General features: G+C 38.8%; 1 protein-coding gene across 5 annotated transcripts in view; it reads right to left on the minus strand.

Moving 5' to 3' along the window:
- Positions 1-6,634, minus strand: part of LOC309626112 (DBIRD complex subunit ZNF326-like) — a gene marked incomplete at its 3' end in the record, with an annotated part of 14,545 nt that extends 7,911 nt beyond the window's left edge. For 2 of the 5 annotated variants that reach the window (XM_082386540.1, XM_082386541.1), the window contains exons 1-2: positions 4,277-6,634; positions 2,301-2,345 (exon numbers count right to left, since the gene is read on the minus strand). In XM_082386540.1, the coding sequence (XP_082242666.1) occupies positions 2,301-2,345; positions 4,277-4,681 (450 nt within the window). In that variant the 5' untranslated portion in view covers positions 4,682-6,634. The remainder of the gene's footprint in view (positions 1-2,300; positions 2,346-4,276) is intronic. The other 3 variants (XM_082386539.1, XM_082386538.1, XM_082386542.1) reach the window with 3 other exon arrangements.
- Positions 6,635-18,011: the final 11,377 nt, after the last annotated feature.

The raw sequence follows: 18,011 nt of genomic DNA on the forward strand, positions 1-18,011 counted from the left end.
ACATAGTTGGGACCATTTACCCTAAAAATTAAGATTCAAGGGGACTAGAGTATGACCTAAACAGATACTTTGAAACAGCTCCACAGGGAAATCTAACAATCACCCTTAAATGAGAACCACTATTGGAACTAAAATTAAGAGAAAAATAAGTCATAACATTAGTAAAAAACTAATTTGAAAAGATATATGTAGCCCCATTTTCACTGCAGCATTATTTACAATAGCCAAGATATGGAATAACCCAAGTGCCCATCAATAGATTAATGGATAAAGATAATGTGATGTGATATATATGGATGTATATACATGAAATATTACTTAGCCATGAAAAATAATGGAATCTTGCCGTTTGCAACATGGATAGACCTTGAGGGCATATGCTAAGTGAAATAAATCAGACAAAGAAAGATAAATATTGTATGATTTCACTTATATGTAGAATCTAAAAAAAAACAAATCAAATCAAAACAGAACAAATAAAAAAAGCCAAGCTCGTGGATATAACAGATTGGTGGTTGCCAGAGAAGGGGGGTAGGTATAAAAGTGGGTGAAATGGGTGAAGGGAGTCAGAAGGTACAAACTTCTAGTTATAAAATAAGTAAGTCATGGGGATGTAATGTATAGCACAGTGACTATAGTTTGTAATAGTGTATTGCATATTTGACAGTTGCTAAGAAAGTAAATCTTAAAAGTTCTCATTACAGGAAAACTATGTATGGTGATAGATGGTAACTAGACTTATTGTGGTGATCATTTCACAATGTATACAAATATGGGATCATTATGTTGTACACCTGAAACTAATATAATGTTATATGTCAATTATACAAAATAAAAATTATACAAAAATAAAATTATACAAAAATAAAGTGCATGTTTTAAAAAGAAGGTCATAACGTTAGTGACAGAAATTTCTGAAGCTCTTTTTGCAACACTGTACATTAAGAAAATAAACTTCTGGCCCTCTATGATCCTGCATTTCAAAGCCCTATATTTAGGCATTAAATTCAGCTCTCTGTTACATCCTACTGGAGATCATGGCCTTCTATTATTCCAAACCTCTTTGGTAAAAGTACTAGTCCTACTGACTCCAGTTTAAAATCCTGGATTCATTTTTATTCATCCTTCTCAATTTTCTACTCACTACTAGGCAGCCTGAAAGTTTTGCTAATTTTCTCAAGAAATAGCTTAATATTTTTTAAATTACTATCATCACCTCCCAAGTTCAAGGTCTAAAATCCTTACACCTGAATTTACGAAACAGCCTTCTTGATAATTTTCCAGTTTTCAATCTAACCTACATGTGGATGCAAATTAAACTTCTTTTGGTAATTTTATTATATCACTCTGCTTCTCAAAAATATATTTTTCAGCACTCAATATACATTGACTACTTCCTATATGTGTAACCTTTTTAGTCAACATCAAATTCAAAGTTTCTCTAAATTCTTAGCGATGATAAATAGAAATTAACTGAATGTTAATTATTCCCATAAAATGACATGGTCTTCTTTACGTAGTAGTACATTTACTTCAGTTTTATTTAGTGAATATATCACATCCTGTACAACAGTTGAATTTTGCATTTCTCTGGCAATTAGGATATTTAATTCCACTCCCTGGTGTCATTCATATAATGCTTTTTAACCTCTTTGAATTGTTCCATGTTCTCTTTGTGTTATTATCCTGTCTGGTAAAGCCTTAACTCCAATAACTATCAAAACACCACCCCAATTGTATGCTGCATACCTCTTATGATTTTACCTAGCTCTGTAGTCACAACTCTAATGTCATGCTTATGTCAATAAATAATCAGGCTTCTTTATGTGCTCCTCTAGACAGTTCTTTATATACTAACACATTTGGACACATTAAAGCAAATGACCTCAAAAACAAGGTCAAAATGTTACAAAAGAAGCAGTATAAAACAAAGCCAATAATCCACTTAATCTACTTTACTCAATACCAAAACCTCTAATTCAACAAAAATAACTCAGCTAGTTGCTTGTTAAGTCATCACTCAGTGCAGTCAGGGCCTTTTGGAATAAATTAAAGGATTCATAATTCAAATAAAACAGAGTCAAATTAATCTGAATAGCCCTAAGTTTTTCTGATCCCAAATTCTCTAACCCAAATAATATATATATTATAACAACATTAACACTGATACATCAAGAGACCAAACAATGACTGAAACAAGGCACAATTCCCTTTTTACATCGGTACTTTATATGGATGAAGAGAAAAACTGAAATGCATTCCCTTAACTTATTTCAGAGCAAATGAAAGAGGATACTCACCATTAAAGCTCTGATAAGTATTTCTGCAAGCAGAGTGTGTGTAATCTATGAAGACACATTTAACAGAAAGGAATTAGTGCAATATTAGCAAATATCTGAAATTATATACCCATCTACTAAAAACAAACACAATTTTTAAAATGCCATTAATGCAATTATCTGCAAAAATAGGGTGTAAATAATTATAAATATTTCATATGGGAAAATACATAACCCTTTCTTTTCACTATCTCCCCAAATGGCAGGTTTATCATCCAAATCATGGTAATGTAAAAATTAGTTTATAAAACCTTATAATAACATCCAAAAAAGGGGATCCAGTACTGATTTATATGGAGTAACAAAAAGGAAGGCAAATATATTATGTATCAAATAATGCAAAAAGCAGGGACATCTGAGAATTGATTCTATGTAATATATAATTTTTTCCAAGTTAATATTTCTTTTAGCACTTAATTTGCTCTCTAAAGATTTCAAGATCTTATCTGAGAAATGTATATACATATAAGTGTATATGTGTGGTGCTATATCTACCCAGGATGTGGCATCATCACCAAAAAATCATATTGATAATTTCTCTGTCAAAACGAATTTGGCAATTGTTAAATTCTTTAGTTAATTTTACTAATAAATATTCAAAGAAAGGAATTTAACAGAGTGGTCATTTGGATACAATAGAATCCAACTACACTACACAGGATTAGTCAAAGTCCAACTAAAACAAAAAAAAACACCAGAGTGTGCTACTGTTAATACCTAAACTTCCTGTTTCAAAGTAACTTAAAACTACCCACAAAAGGGTTATTCCAATCCCCTTTCATATACTTAGATTTGATAGCTTTAACTTTTTGTGGCATGAAATCAAATCAAAGATCAAAAGATCATTTAGTCGGACTCACAGCACATTCAAAGATAATTCTGGGGGTTGGGTTAGAGGCTTAGAACTAGGTAGTAAACTGATTTTATTTGGAAATGCCTGGTTACTCAGGACTAAATCCAGTTTATTCACACCCCTTCTCATGTCTCCCTAATGCTGTCATTACGTACTCACGTTACCTTAACACCCGTTCCTATAAAAGTTGGCCAAGATTTGAAGACAAGGCGAAAACCAAATTAATTTTACTTCGTGAGCCTATGAAAATGCTTTATAAAGAACTGGCCTGAGAGACGACTGAAAGGTCCTGCTAAAATACGGTTTATTTAAACAGCAAGTCCAACCCAGGCGGTTGTGCACAGGTCTGAATTTGAAGGGCATGTGATGCTGTGCCAGAACTCTGACTAACTTAAGTCCCATCCATACACCGTCCAGAGAAAAATGCTTTGCTTCACAGACGTATTTCAAATTAGGGATTAAGGCCCGGGCAATGTTTGTCGGTGGATAAATATCCCAGTTTGCTAACCAGAAATACCTTACTTTCCATTCCGGATAGAGATCTACCTATACTTATCACTTACAGATGCCCTTTAAACTCATCTTAAACTAAGACAACCAGGAACACGACCGTGAACAGGCCTATGAAAATCCTATCTGGCGAGAAGTAACCTGGGTTTGGGAATTGACTAAAAGGACGATCTGGATCGCTGCCCACGGCGCGAGCGCGAGCCGCGGCAAGGGAGGCCCGCTCGCCGCTTAGCCCGAGACCGGGAAGTTGGAAGCGTCGGGGCAATTTCCACGCAGCGGGGCGGGGACCAGTCTGGGGCCGAGTCCGGAGGCCGCGGCGCTTTGGGCGCGTCCTTCCCCACACCGAGGCCGGCACGGAACTCCAGGGTCACGGGCCACAGCGGGCGCCGGGCCGGGGGATCGGGCGCGCGGGTCCCCACAGAGGCCGACTCCGGGCACCGGGCCCGCGGCGGGCGGGCGGCCTCCGGGCCCGCAGAACAAAGCCCACACGGCCATCTTGAGACGGTAAACAGACCCCCGGGGCAGGCCACCCCGCCTCCCGCCGCCGCGGCGACCAGCCAGAGGCCGCGCTTACCGTCCTCGAAGTCCATGGCGGAGGCTCGGGGCCGACGGCCTCGGCGGCGCTGGGCTGAGCTGTGACGGGAGGCGAGCACCCGTGACCCGCGGTTACACACAGCCAGTCAACGCGATCAAGAACGGCGCTACCGGCCCAGGAGCCGCAGGCCACAGCGAGGCTGGGAGGCGGGGCCGGCCGGCACTGCCAACCGTCGCAGCGCGGCCTGCGATTGGCTGGCGGGGGCTGGTGGGCGGGCCCTCGAGTGGGGGCGGGAAGCAGGTCAGCTGTCACGCTCCCAGGTGCTGACCCTCTCGGAGCGGACGAGGGGTAAGGAAGGTGGAAAAAAAAAGGAGCCCCAGCGACTGGCCGGGGTCGTGGGAAAGAGAGCTGGGTGTTCTGGAAGGTCTGGCTGCGGCCCGCCATGTTTGATTCTGGCAAGAGCGAAAGGATCTGGTTGGAATATCTTCCTCCTGCCCGAACTAATATATTATACCACGTGCCGACATTTTGCTTTTTATTGGCTGGTGATGACTGATCAGAAAATGTTAAAATCCTTATGGAGTTTCTGTCGTGGAGACGCAGAATTCCAGGACGTTTTTAGAACTCTGTGAGCAGAGGAGAACAGATTGCTAAATAGGAAACAATTATGAGTATGATCCAACACAGGCCATGATCAAGTTCTGAGTTTCAAGGTGCAAAATAAAAATGTTGTAAAAGTTAACAGGGAAGATTTGTGGCAGGAGTCATCCAGAACTTGAAGAACAACAACGGGCAAACACACATACATATTAGCATTGTATTATTGTCACTTTGGAAATAGTGTTGGGGACAGTGGGCAAAGTCATTCATCCACAAGGCAATGTGGAAAAAAACAACTGTTAGGTCATTCTAACCCTGGAGCAGCTTGAACTCCAGGTTAGAAAACATTTTTTTCATAGCGCAAATGGTGTCAACAATGAGTTGATCACAGGATAGGAAATCATGAATCAAGCCCTTTGCCCTTCTTTGGGGTCCAAGCAATTGCGGGAACCAAGTTCCGAGAAAGCAGCCCCTAGAAACAGGACTGAAGGAAAAGCTCACAGGTATACTATGTTGCATTACTGTAGCCCCAAATCTGGGCAGGGCACTGTTTCTTCCTCATCACTTTCCTTCTCCACCCTGATTGATTCACCCAGTTCTCCACCCTTTTATTGTTTTCTTCTTTTTTTTTTTTTTCCTCCTATACATGTTTTCTATTCACCGGAGTAGAACATGTTGAAAACTGAACTCATAATTTCCTTCCTCAAACCTGTTCATCCTCCTTTATTCTTTCATCTGTGTTTGTGGCGTCATGAGCAACCACCCACTACTAATCCCAGCCAGAAACCTGCAACTCATCCAGGCTACTCCCATTCTCCCATCCTCAATCCGTACTGAAGTCTCTCATCTGCTTATTACCTCCTAAAATGTCTTAAATTTGCCCCCTGCTCTCCAACTCACTGCACTACCTGAGTTAGACTCTCATTATCTCTCTCCCAAACTATTGCCATAGCTTCCTAAATAATTCTCAGGCTCCTCAGGGCCGCTGTGATCTAAAGGCAAATCTGAACATATCATGCGTCTCTATCACGGATTAGGTGAAGGCAAAGCTCCTTAACACAGAGCACAACCAGCAGGGTCTAGCCACTGCCTGACCTGCCATCTTCCTACATTTCTCCCTCCTCCTCTCTCCCCTACTCTTTCCCTTTTGATTGGCAATTTTAAGCTACTCGCAGTTCCCAAAACACCCCAATGCTTTTTCATGCCACTGAACTTTTGCTTAGGTTTTTCTCTCTGTTTGGAACACCCCCAGTTAACCCTACTCATCCTCAAAACACAGTTCAGAATTTATTTCCTCTAAAAAACCCTCCCACATTCCACCCCCGCCCCCTAGACCAGTACTTCTCAAATATTAATGAGCATATTATTCACATTCAGTCAGTCTGGGTTGGAGCCGAAGAGTCTGCATTTCTCACAAGTTTCCAAGAGATGTTGCTGCTGGCAGTCAAACTAGACTTGGAATAGCAAGGCCCTGGGCCCTGGGCTCTATTAAAAGCCCCTCCTCTGAGTTCCCTGGACCAACCTCTGCTCCAGCACTATCTTCCTTGCATCAGATACTGTTTGGCTTTATGTCTCTCCACATTAAAAGCCCTTTGAGATTAGACCTAAGTCTTCTTTGTATCCTAAGTGCCAAGCACGTAAGTTTAACAATTAAAACTGAGCTCTCCCTGAGGTTTTTAACTTTTTTTCTTGTTATCAAGGCAAAGGAATGATTTTGTAATCTGAGGTCTTCAGGTCTTGGCATAAGTGAAAGGAAATAAACATTGGGTCACTATTTGTATTTGTGTATCATGTGCACACATGCATATGTACGCGCGCTCACACACATACACACACACACACACACACACACACACACACCCCTACCTTACTCCCCTGAAAGAGAAAACTGCCAGACAAGGAACTCCTAACTCCAGAAGAAACCTGACCTCAGCACAGACGCCTGGAGAGCCAGAATACATGTGTCTCTTCCCTCCTTCCTTCCTCCTTCCCAAATAGGAAGTGTTCTTGAAGAGGCAGGTGGCAGTACCTGAGACACCACGTAATACTTGAGAGACTATCACATCATCCCCTAATTCACTTATGGAACGAATATTGGATAAGCACCAACTATGTGCCAAACATCCTTTTCTTCATTGTTATCTCTTTCCTGCCCCCCAGGGTCTGTACTTTGCTAGGCTCAGATTTTTACCCTGAGGGGCCAACGTTTTGTACAAAGTCTTATATCATTTCATCCTCCACATATTTCGCAAGAGGTGGAAGGTTGGTAAACACCAGACCGGGAGAGTCTCTTGGAAAATAAAAGAGAACAGGGTTTTTTAAGTGCAGAGATTAAAGGATGTGTGGGCTGAGGCCAAGGAAAGATTGCAGGGAGAAGGAGGAAGTGAGGAGTCATGCCCAAGACCTGATCCTGAGGGAGCTGTCAGAGGAGCCCCACCATCCCACTCCCCAGAACCTGAGAAGAGCTAGGTGAGCAGACTTCCTCAGGACGCAGGGACCTTTGCCCTTCATCTCCTAACCCTCCACCTACATACTTTCTGCCCCAGCAACACAGGACCATCTGCTGTTCCCCGAGCAAGTCATGTAGTTTCACGTTTCTATGCCTTTGCTTATCTTGTTCTCTCTGCTTCTATGATGTTTCCTCCCCTCCTCTGCCATTCTTCAAGGTTCAATATCGACGTTACCTCTTTTTAAACCCCTCCCTAACTCTTAGTCAAAATCCCCTTCCCTCTATGTTACCTTAATAGCAGTTATCACAGTAGAATTTTTGTTATAGTTAGTTACTTCTTTGTCTAGCTACTTTTTCATACTCTTTGGGTATGGAGACCCTTCTTTGCACCCCTTTATAAGGCCTATGTGTAGCACATTGTCACTATATATTAAAGGAGAGGCTCATTAGCCAATTAGCCACTGAAGAAAAGATTCATACAAATTGGATGTCCAGAGCTTCATCCAAAACCACAGCATCCTACAATTTATTTTGGAGAGTAAGTGACAGTGGAGTTACAAAAGGGAGTCCTAATTTCACAATGTTTTCCTAATTAGCTCCAAATAATTCTTCCTCCCTATATTCTTTAGGGAATTCACAAATACTCGCAAAAGTCAAGAACTAAGAATTACTATCTTATAGCAAAGCAGCTAAACTCAATATAAACAAAGTAATTCCTACTGAGGGCTCTGAGGACTTATCAAGGAGATCTGGTTACAGAACCACAACAGTGGAAATCTGCTGGAAGCAACTGGTATGACAGCACTAAATGGATGTGTTTTATACGTATGGGAAGATATCTCTCCCTGATTTTCATATACGACTTCGAAAAGATGCAAGAGTCTCTAAAAGCTAAAAGGAATAGCAATTAAAATAATAAGCAACCGTTATAAAACCCTATATATTAATAAATGTTCCAAAGCACTTTACATGTATTCACTCATTTTATCTGCCCAGTAATTCTATGATGTAGGTACCATTATGGCCACTACTTTAGAAAACTGAGACCCAGAGAGGTGAAGTTGCTTGCCCAAGGTCACACCCCTAAAAGAAGAGTAAAGATGTTTCAAACCCAGGCAGCCAGGTTCCAGAGCCCAAGCTTCGGAAGCGCCTATGCTTGTCTACTGAGTAGCCGTGATATGCTAGGAATTTGGTGGACACTTTACATGCCTTATTTCGAATCCTAACAAAAAAGATAGCCTATATCCTTTTCCAAATAAGACAAATTGAAAAGAAAGTTACTCATCCAAGAACACTTAACGAGTAATTGCTGGTTCTATATTTTTAAAAAAATATTTTGGAGGTATAGTTGATGTACAATATTATATAAACTGGTTTCATATTCAGGATAAATATTATATAGTCATGCTTGGGTCTACTGGTGTATGGATTCAACCTTGTAGATCCAGCATCATCATCAGGGTCCTCAGGTTAAAAAGGGGGCATGGGAAGGGGTTTGCTAACCTATCATTTGCATAATTGCATATAATGTGGTCAAAGAAACTGCATACCAAAAGAAGTGATCATGAAGGCTTTAGAGATTCCTCACTTTGTTCTATGCTTTAGGCCTTCCTCAGATTAGAAAAACTCCATTAGTTTCATATGCATTTCCTCCCCCCAAAAGGGAGGTAAAATTTTAAATGCAAAAGTGCTTTCAGAACGTAATAATTACCTCCTTTCCTTAGGTACATATTATATAAAGTTCACATTTCTAGAAAATGAGGTTTATTCCCTTATAGGGGCTCAATTAAACCTCTGAATTATTGCCACTCATTTTAGCTATTAATGTGTTATAATCCATCATAAATTTTAATTTCCTAAGTAAATTGAGAGCAAGCTGTCTGTGACATCTGTCAACCCCACTGATGGCCAGAATTGATTTGGTGGATCTGCCCTGCTGGAAAGGTGTCCTCTTTCTTCCTGGCTCTGCCACATGTGTCTGTCCCAAAGCTGCATGCTTCATTGAAGAGGATGATTTTCCTAGATAGAGGAGGACAAGGATCTATAAGGAGTCAGGTTCTTCTGCTGGAATATTCAAGGCATGTTAAGTAGGTTATCCTGCCTGGGATAGATAATGAGCCACCTGAAGGTGGAGATTTCATCTTTATGTCTCCAGCCCCCTAGCACAATACCCCTGGCACATGGTAGACTCTAAAATGTTTGTGGAATAAACAAAAAGGAAACAGACCCACAGTCAGATCCAGTATTAAGATAGATTCAATTCTACATTAAGGCGACACATATTAATAAAAATACAGACATGCAAAATTCAAACTTGCACACATACAATTTAACTCCCTTCTTTAGAGTCCTTACCCAAACACATAGTTTACAAACAGAAAAAAGGCACAGTCCTGGGAGAGCCAGTAGAGGGCACCACACACCAAATATAGTCAAAATTCGGCTGCAGAAATTGAGCACATGTTCTAGATACTGCTGGTCTGAGTGTTCCAAATAGAAACAGGGTAGAGAATATTCCTGTGGGCTGGTGCTCTACAGGTACCTGAATTTCTATTCTGGTTTAATTGTGGATTTAAATTTCCCTGTTTGCCTCATTTCACTAGGTTTCATTTTTAGAGATGACTTCTAAAGGATGAATCAAAGGATGAAAAAGCTTATTATAATGGTATATTTGAAAAGCAGGATATGAAATTGTGTATGGACTCTGACAAGAGCAATGTCAATAATTTTTTTAAAAGACAAAGTATGAAAATAAACTGGAAAGAAAAATCCCAAAACATGAACAGTGATTCTTTGTGTGATGACTTTTTGTATGCACAGAGACATACCTATTTGTTCTCCTATATTCTCCAAATTTCGTGAGCACTTCTATAAAGTATATAGTTTACACAAAACAATTTGTAATATTTATTAATAATTAGTGTTTATAAAAATTTCTCCTTAGCCAAATGTTGTATTTCATTTCCATAGTAGATACAGTTACTGTTAGGGGTAGGGAAAGGAGCAGCTATTTTCCACTTAAGTAAGTGGTCCTCAAGCCTGTCTCTACTCTAGAATCATCTGGGCACTTTTAATAAGTTCCAGTATCTAGGCCTCACTTTGGAGATTCTGATTTAATGATGAATCTAAAACTGTCACCAATGTTGATTTTCAAGACACTCGTAAGAGATGCTATTGGAATAAGTTCCCTTCTGTTTTAGTAACTTGTATTTCTCAAGGATATGTTGAATTTAGAAAAGAAACTTTATAGATTGAGTAACCACACATTAGCGGATCGATCCCTGTGTGTGAAATGGTATAACAACTACACCCTGAATCAGGGTTGGTACAGACACATATACATCTTTCAGCTCTAAAATCTGGCTTGGTTCCAATATTCCCTCTAACTACCCTGCAGCCCTTAGGAGGCAATTAGCTAATGACAGTAAAGGCTTTTAAACTGAAACATGTATAATGCTAAACACAGGAAACACACAAAGGATTTCACTGACTGCCAATATTTCTCAACCAGAGACAGCTGATGCATCTTTCAGCCAGGTTTCCTTTTGCAACTGAAATCTTCCTAATCTTTATTTCTACAGAGTTCTCTTTTTTAAATGCCTTTCCTACAAATCAAAGACCTAAGAAGATTACCCCTTTATTCTCTCAGAAGTAAGGTTCCTGCCTCAACAAAACACCACATAGTAGTATGGTTTGGTGTGAATGATGTTTAGGCAGTTGATGGGTTTGCTTGGATCAGTAAAGGCAAAAGGGGTCATACTGGGTGGTCCAGTATTAGTCCTGACACCACCCTACACATCGTCTTTGGCTTTAAAGCAAATGATTTGTGCACATGGTAATAAATCAAGTAGTATAAAAGAACTTCAGGGAAAAGCTATAGGCTTTCCTCTTTTCCTTGCTTAGTTAGCTCCAATCCCCTCTACAGAGGAAAACTGGTTTTATCTGGAGTGAGATCATTCAGTCTTCACTTCCAGTGCATTCTATATCTCTCTTCTTGGATTACCAACTTCAGTCAATGTCAGTCAATTTCACAGTATGAAAATCAGAATGTATCTCATACTACTCTTCCCTTCCCAATGTTTAACAGCAGTATTTCCTCTATTGGAACTAAACGTTTACATTTTTTTAAAATAAATTTATTTATTTTAGGCTGCGTTGGGTCTTCATTGGTGCATATGGGCTTTCTCTAGTTGCGGCAAGCAGGGGCTACTCTTCATTGCAGCATGCGGGCTTCTCATTGCAGTGGCTTCTCTTGTTGTGGAGCATGGGCTCTAGGCGCGTGGGCTTCAGTAGTTGTGGCACGTGGGTTCAGTAGTTGTGGCTTGCAGACTCTAGAGCACAGGCTCAGTAGTTGTGGCACATGGGTTTAGTTGCTCTGCAGCATGTGGGATCTTCCCGGACCAGGGATCAAACCCGTGTCCCCTGCATTGGCAGGTGGATTCTTAACCACTGCGCCACCAGGGAAGTCCTAAACGTTTACATTTTTAAACAAGGACTCAAATTTCTATTTTTTAATAGTGTATCTATGGATTTCCTCTATAAAATGAAGGTATTGATCCCCCTTCCCATTCCTCCACTTTTCCTTTCCCTTTTTTTTTTTTGTCAGCAACATGTAACCACTAACAAAATTGTTAATATTTACATTCAGTACTGCAATCATGAAAAATTCTTTCCTACTTTATCTATAGGTTGACTTTAGAAGTTAATAACCTATATACTTCCTTCCCAAGGGGACAGTATGAAAAGGTGGGAGCAAGGGGAAACTTTACATTGGAGAAACCTGGCAAACATTACCTCAACCAGGTTATCAAGGTCAGAAAGAGTGATAAGTCACGTTGATAGTATGTAGCCTTGATTTGATGTGACAAAAACAGTACTTGACCTTTGTGGTCTTCTCTACAAAACCCGTAACACCAGTCTAATCATAAGAAAAACACCACACAAATCCCAAATAAGGGACATTGTACAAAATACCTGACCAGTACTCCTCAAACTCATTAAGGTCATCAAGAATAAGGAAAGTCTGACAAACTATTACAGCCAAGAGGAGCCTAAGGAGACATGATGACTAAATGTAATGTGGTATCCTGGATGGGATCTTGGAACAGAAGAAGACATTAGATAAAAACTAAAGAAATCTGCATAAAGTATGGATTTTAGTTAATGATAATGGATCAGTACTTGTTCATTAATCATGACAAATGGATGATACTTATATAAGATGTTAATAATAGGGGAACTCTGTAGTGTCTTTATAATTTTTCTATAAATCTAAAACTGTTCTAAAAAATAAAGTTTATTAAAACATAATAAACAATGGAAGCAAGCCAATATACTGCATGTATTTTATTATGATCAATATAAGCATTGTTCAGTGTTATATGCTAGGATGACATTTTCCATGGACCCAATGTTATATCCCCCGGGTCTCTCAAATGCGGCTATTGCTAGCATCAAGGGCAAATGGATCACTTTTTCTTACAGTCTATTAATTGCTTATATTCATGCCTAGTTGTAGTTTACAAGACACACAGTAATCAAACTGGCAAAAATTAAAGACAAAGAAAAATAATTAAAAGCAACAAGGGAAAAACAACAAATAACATGTAAGGGAACTCCCATAAGGTTAACAGCAGATTTCTCAGCAGAAACTCTACAAGCCAGAAGGGAGTGCCATTATATACTTAAAGTGATGAAAGGGAAGAACCTACAACCAAGATTACTCTACCCGGCAAGGATCTCATTCAGATTCGAAGGAGAAATCAAAAGCTTTACAGACAAGCAAAAGCTAAGAGAATTCAGCACCACCAAACCAGCTCTACAACAAATGCTAAAGGAACTTCTCTAAGTGGGAAATACAAGAGAAGAAAAGGACCTACAAAAACAAACCCAAAACAATTTAAAAAATAGTAATAAGATAATCACCTTGCGTGTAAATGGATTAAATGCTCCAACCAAAAGACACAGGCTTGCTGAATGGATATAAAAACAAGACCCATATATATGCTGTCTACAAGAGATTCACTTCAGACCTAGGGACACATATAGACCAAAAGTGAGGGGATGGAAAAAGATATACCATGCAAATGGAAATCAAAAGAAAGTTGGAGTAGCAATACTCATATCAGATAAAATAGACTTTAAAATAAAGAATGTTACAAGGACACTGCACAAGGATTAAAGGATCAATCCTTACATAATGATTAAGAGAAGGACACTACATAATGATCAAGGGATCAATCCAAGAAGAAGATAATAACAATTATAAATATATATGTGCCCAACATAGGAGCATCTCAATACATACGGCAAATGCTAACAGCTATAAAAGAAGAAATCGACAGTAACACAATAATAGTGGGGGACATTAACACCTCACTTACACCAATGGACAGATCATCCAGACAGAAAATTAATAAGGAAACACAAGCTTTAAATGACACAATAGACCAGATAGATTTAATTGATATTTATAGGACATTCCATCCAAAAACAGCAGATTACACTTTCTTCTCAAGTGCACACGGAACACTCTCCAGGATAGATCACATCTTGGGTCACAAATCAAGCCTCGGTAAATTTAAGAAAATTGAAATCATATCAAGCATCTTTTCTGACCACAACGCTATGAGATTAGAAATAAATTACAGGGGGAAAAAATGTAAAAATCACAAACACATGGAGGCTAAACAATACATTACTCAATAACCAAGAGATCACTAAAGAAATCAAAGAGGAAATCAAAAAATACCTAGAGACAAATGACAATGAAAACACGATGGTCCAAAACATATGGGATGCAGCAAAAGCAGTTCTAAGAAGGATGTTTATAGCAATACAATCCTACCTCAAGAAACAAGAAAAATCTCAAATAAATAATCTAACCTTACACCTAAAGGAACTAGAGAAAGAAAAACAAACAAAACCCAAACTTAGCAGAGGAAAGAAATCATAAAGATCAGAGCAGAAATAAATGAAGTAGAAACAAAGAAAACAATAGCAAAGATCAATAAAACTAAAAGATGGTTCTTTGAGAAGATAAACAAAATTGATGAACCATTAGCCAGACTCATCAAGAAAAACAGGGAGAGGACTCGAATCAATAAAATTAGAAATGAAAAAGGAGAAGTTACAACAGGACACCACAGAAATACAAAGCATTATAAGAGACAACTACAAGCAACTCTATGCCAATAAAATGGATAACCTGCAAGAAATGAACAAATTCTTAGAATGGTATAACCTTCAAGACTGAACCAGGAAAAAACAGAAAATATGAACAGACCAATCACAAGTAATGAAATTGAAACTGTGATTAAAAATCTTCCAACAAACAAAAGTCCAGGACCAGATGGTTTCATAGGTGAATTCTATCAAACATTTAAAAAAGAGCTAACACCTATCCTTCTCAAACTCTTCCAAAAAATTGCAGAGGAAGAAACACTCCCAAACTCATTCTACGAGGCCACCATCACCCTGATAGCAAAACCAAACAAAGATGTCACAAAAAAAGAAAATTACAGACCAATATTACTGTTGAATACAGATGCAAAAATCCTCAACAAAATACTAGCAAACAGAATCCAACAACACACCATGATCAAGTGGGATTTATCCCAGGGATGCAAGGATTCTTCAATATACACAAATCAATCAATGTGATACACCATATTAACAAATGGAAGAATAAAAACCATATGATCATCTCAATAGATGCAGAAAAAGCTTTTGACAAAATTCAACACCCATTTATGATAAAAACTCTCCAGAAAGTGGGCATAGAGGGAACCTACCTCAACAAAATAAAGGTCATATACAACAAACCCACAGCAAACATCATTCTCAATGGTGAAAAACTGAAAGCATTTCCTCTAAGATCAGGAACAAGACAAGGATGTCCACCCTCACCACTATTATTCAACATAGTTTTGGAAGTCCTAGCCATGGCAATCAGAGAAGAAAAAGAAATAAAAGGAATACAAATTGGAAAAGAAGAAGTAAAACTGTCACTGTTTGCAGATGACATGATACTATACATAGAGAATCCTAAAGATGCCACCAGAAAACTACTAGAGCGAATCAATGAATTTGGTAAAGTTGCAGGATACAAAATTAATGCACAGAAATCTCTGGCATTCTGATACACTAACAACAAAAAATCTGAAAGAGAAATTAAGGAAACACTCCCATTCACCACTGCAACAAAAAGAATAAAATACCTAGGAATAAACCTACCTAAGGAGGTAAAAGACCTGTACTCAGGAAACTATAAGACACTGATGAAAGAAATCAAAGATGACACAAACAGATGGAGAGACATACCATGTACTTGGATTGGAAGAATCAATATTGTGAAAATGACTATACTACCCAAAGCAATCTACAGATTCAGTGCAATCCCTATCAAATTACCAATGGCATTTTTTACAGAACAAGAACAAAAAATCTCCAGTTTTGTATGGAGACACAAAAGACCCCAAATAGCCAAAGCAATCTGGAGGGAAAAAAACAGAGCTGAAGGAATCAGACTCCCTGACTTCAGACTATACTACATAGCTACAGTAATCAAGACAGCATGGTACTGGCACAAAAACAGAAACATAGATCAATGGAACAGGATAGAAAGCCCAGAGATAAACCCATGCACATATGGTCAACTAATCTATGACAAAGGAGACCAGAATATACAATGAAGCAAAGACAGCCTCTTCAATAAGTGGTGCTGGGAAAACTGGACAGCTACATGTAAAAGAATGAAATTAGAACACTCCCTAACACCATACACAAAAATAAACTCAAAATGGATTAAAGACCTAAATTTAAGACCAGACACTATAAAACTCTTAGAGGAAAACACAGGAAGAACACTCTTTGACATAAATCACACCAAGATCTTTTATGACTCACCTCCTAGAGTAATGGAAATAAAAACAAAAATAAACAAATGGGACCTAATGAAACGTAAAAGCTTTTGCACAGCAAAGGAAACTATAAACAAGACGAAAAGACTTTCTCCCATTTCTCTCAGAATGGGAGAAAATATTTGCCAACGAATCAATGGACAGAGGATTAATCTCCCAAATATATAAACAGCTCATGCAGCTCAATATTAAAAAAACAAACAACCCAATTCAAAAATGGGCAGAAGACCTAAATAGACATTTCTCCAAAGGAGACATACAGATGACCAAGAGGCACATGAAAAGATGCTCAACATCACTAATTATTAGAGAAATGCAAATCAAAACTACAATGAGGTATCACCTCACACCAGTTAGAATGGGCATCATCAGAAAATCTACAAACAACAAATGCTGGAGAGGGTGTGGAGAAAAGGGAATCCTCTTGCACTGTTGGTGGGAATGTAAATTGATACAGCCACTATGGAGAACAGTATGGAGGTTCCTTAAAAAACTGAAAATAGAATTACCATATGACCCAGCAGTCTCACTACTGGGCATATACCCAGAGAAAATCATAATTCAAAAAGACACATGCACCCCAATGTTCATTGCAGCACTACTTACAGTAGCCAGGTCATGGAAGCAACCTACAAGCCCATCGACAGAGGAATGGATAAAGAAGTTGTGGTACATATATACCATGGAATATTACTCAGCCATAAAAAGGAACGAAATTGGGTCATTTGTAGAGACGTGGATGGACCTAGAGACTGTCATACAGAGTGAAGTAAGTCAGAAAGAGAAAAACAAATATCGTATATTAACGCATATATGTGGAACCTAGAAAAATGGTACAGATGAACCTGTTTGCAGAACAGAAATTGAGACACAGATGTAGAGAACAAACATATGGACACCAAGGGGGGAAAGCAGGGTGGGGGTGTTGGTGTGATGAATTGGGAGATTGGGATTGACATGTATACACTAATATGTATAAAATAGATAACTAATAAGAACCTCATGTATTAAAAATAAATTAAATTTTTTAAAAAGATGCAGATCTGAGGAAAAATGAATTTTATTTTGGATCCATGACATTATGGGGAATAGGCCAGTTAAATGCAGAACTGAAACTTGACAAAAGTTTTAGAGTAATTTAGCTAGAGGGGACTGCTGAGATTAGCAAAGCAAATGAGGTTTCTCAAGAGAGATGAAGGGCCTATTCTCCCACTGTTATTGAGAGCAGAAACTAAAACTAAGATCTTCTTTGTATAATAAAAGTGTCATTTCAAAATTAAGTGACAGATCGTGTTTGAGGGTCTAGAGTGGAATCACAAACAAGCTACTCAAAAGCTAATTTACTTGTAGAGACTGGTCTCTTTGGACCTTCAATAAACTTTGGGCTGTTTTAAACTTACTCAAAGTCATTGTCAACCTTAAACAATCAAAATCTACATACAAATTCTTATTCTTTAATCCTCTTGCAAACCAGGCAGATTTGTCAACCTCAGCCAACAGGCACACTCCGGTGGAGCTGGGCACCTGTTGCTGCCTTTAAATGACTCCAGTTTACTGCCGCATTTGAGTGTTTCAGCTGTGTGATCCACCTCGCCCCTGTAGGTATTTGAGTTTGCAGTTCTTGGTCTAGTGGTACTATGTCAGCTTTAGTGACAATAATAACAACACAAACAGTAACAATGAGCAGCACTTAGTGCCAGGCCCTGTTCTAAGCATGCCACAGAGATCATTCACTATTTGAGGGAGTTACAGAAAAAAAAAAAACAACTTGGCACTAATATGCTATCACCATCCCTCTGAATCC

Source organism: Balaenoptera borealis (assembly GCF_965194805.1).
Source record: "Balaenoptera borealis genome assembly, chromosome: 1".
NCBI lineage: Eukaryota > Metazoa > Chordata > Mammalia > Artiodactyla > Balaenopteridae > Balaenoptera > Balaenoptera borealis.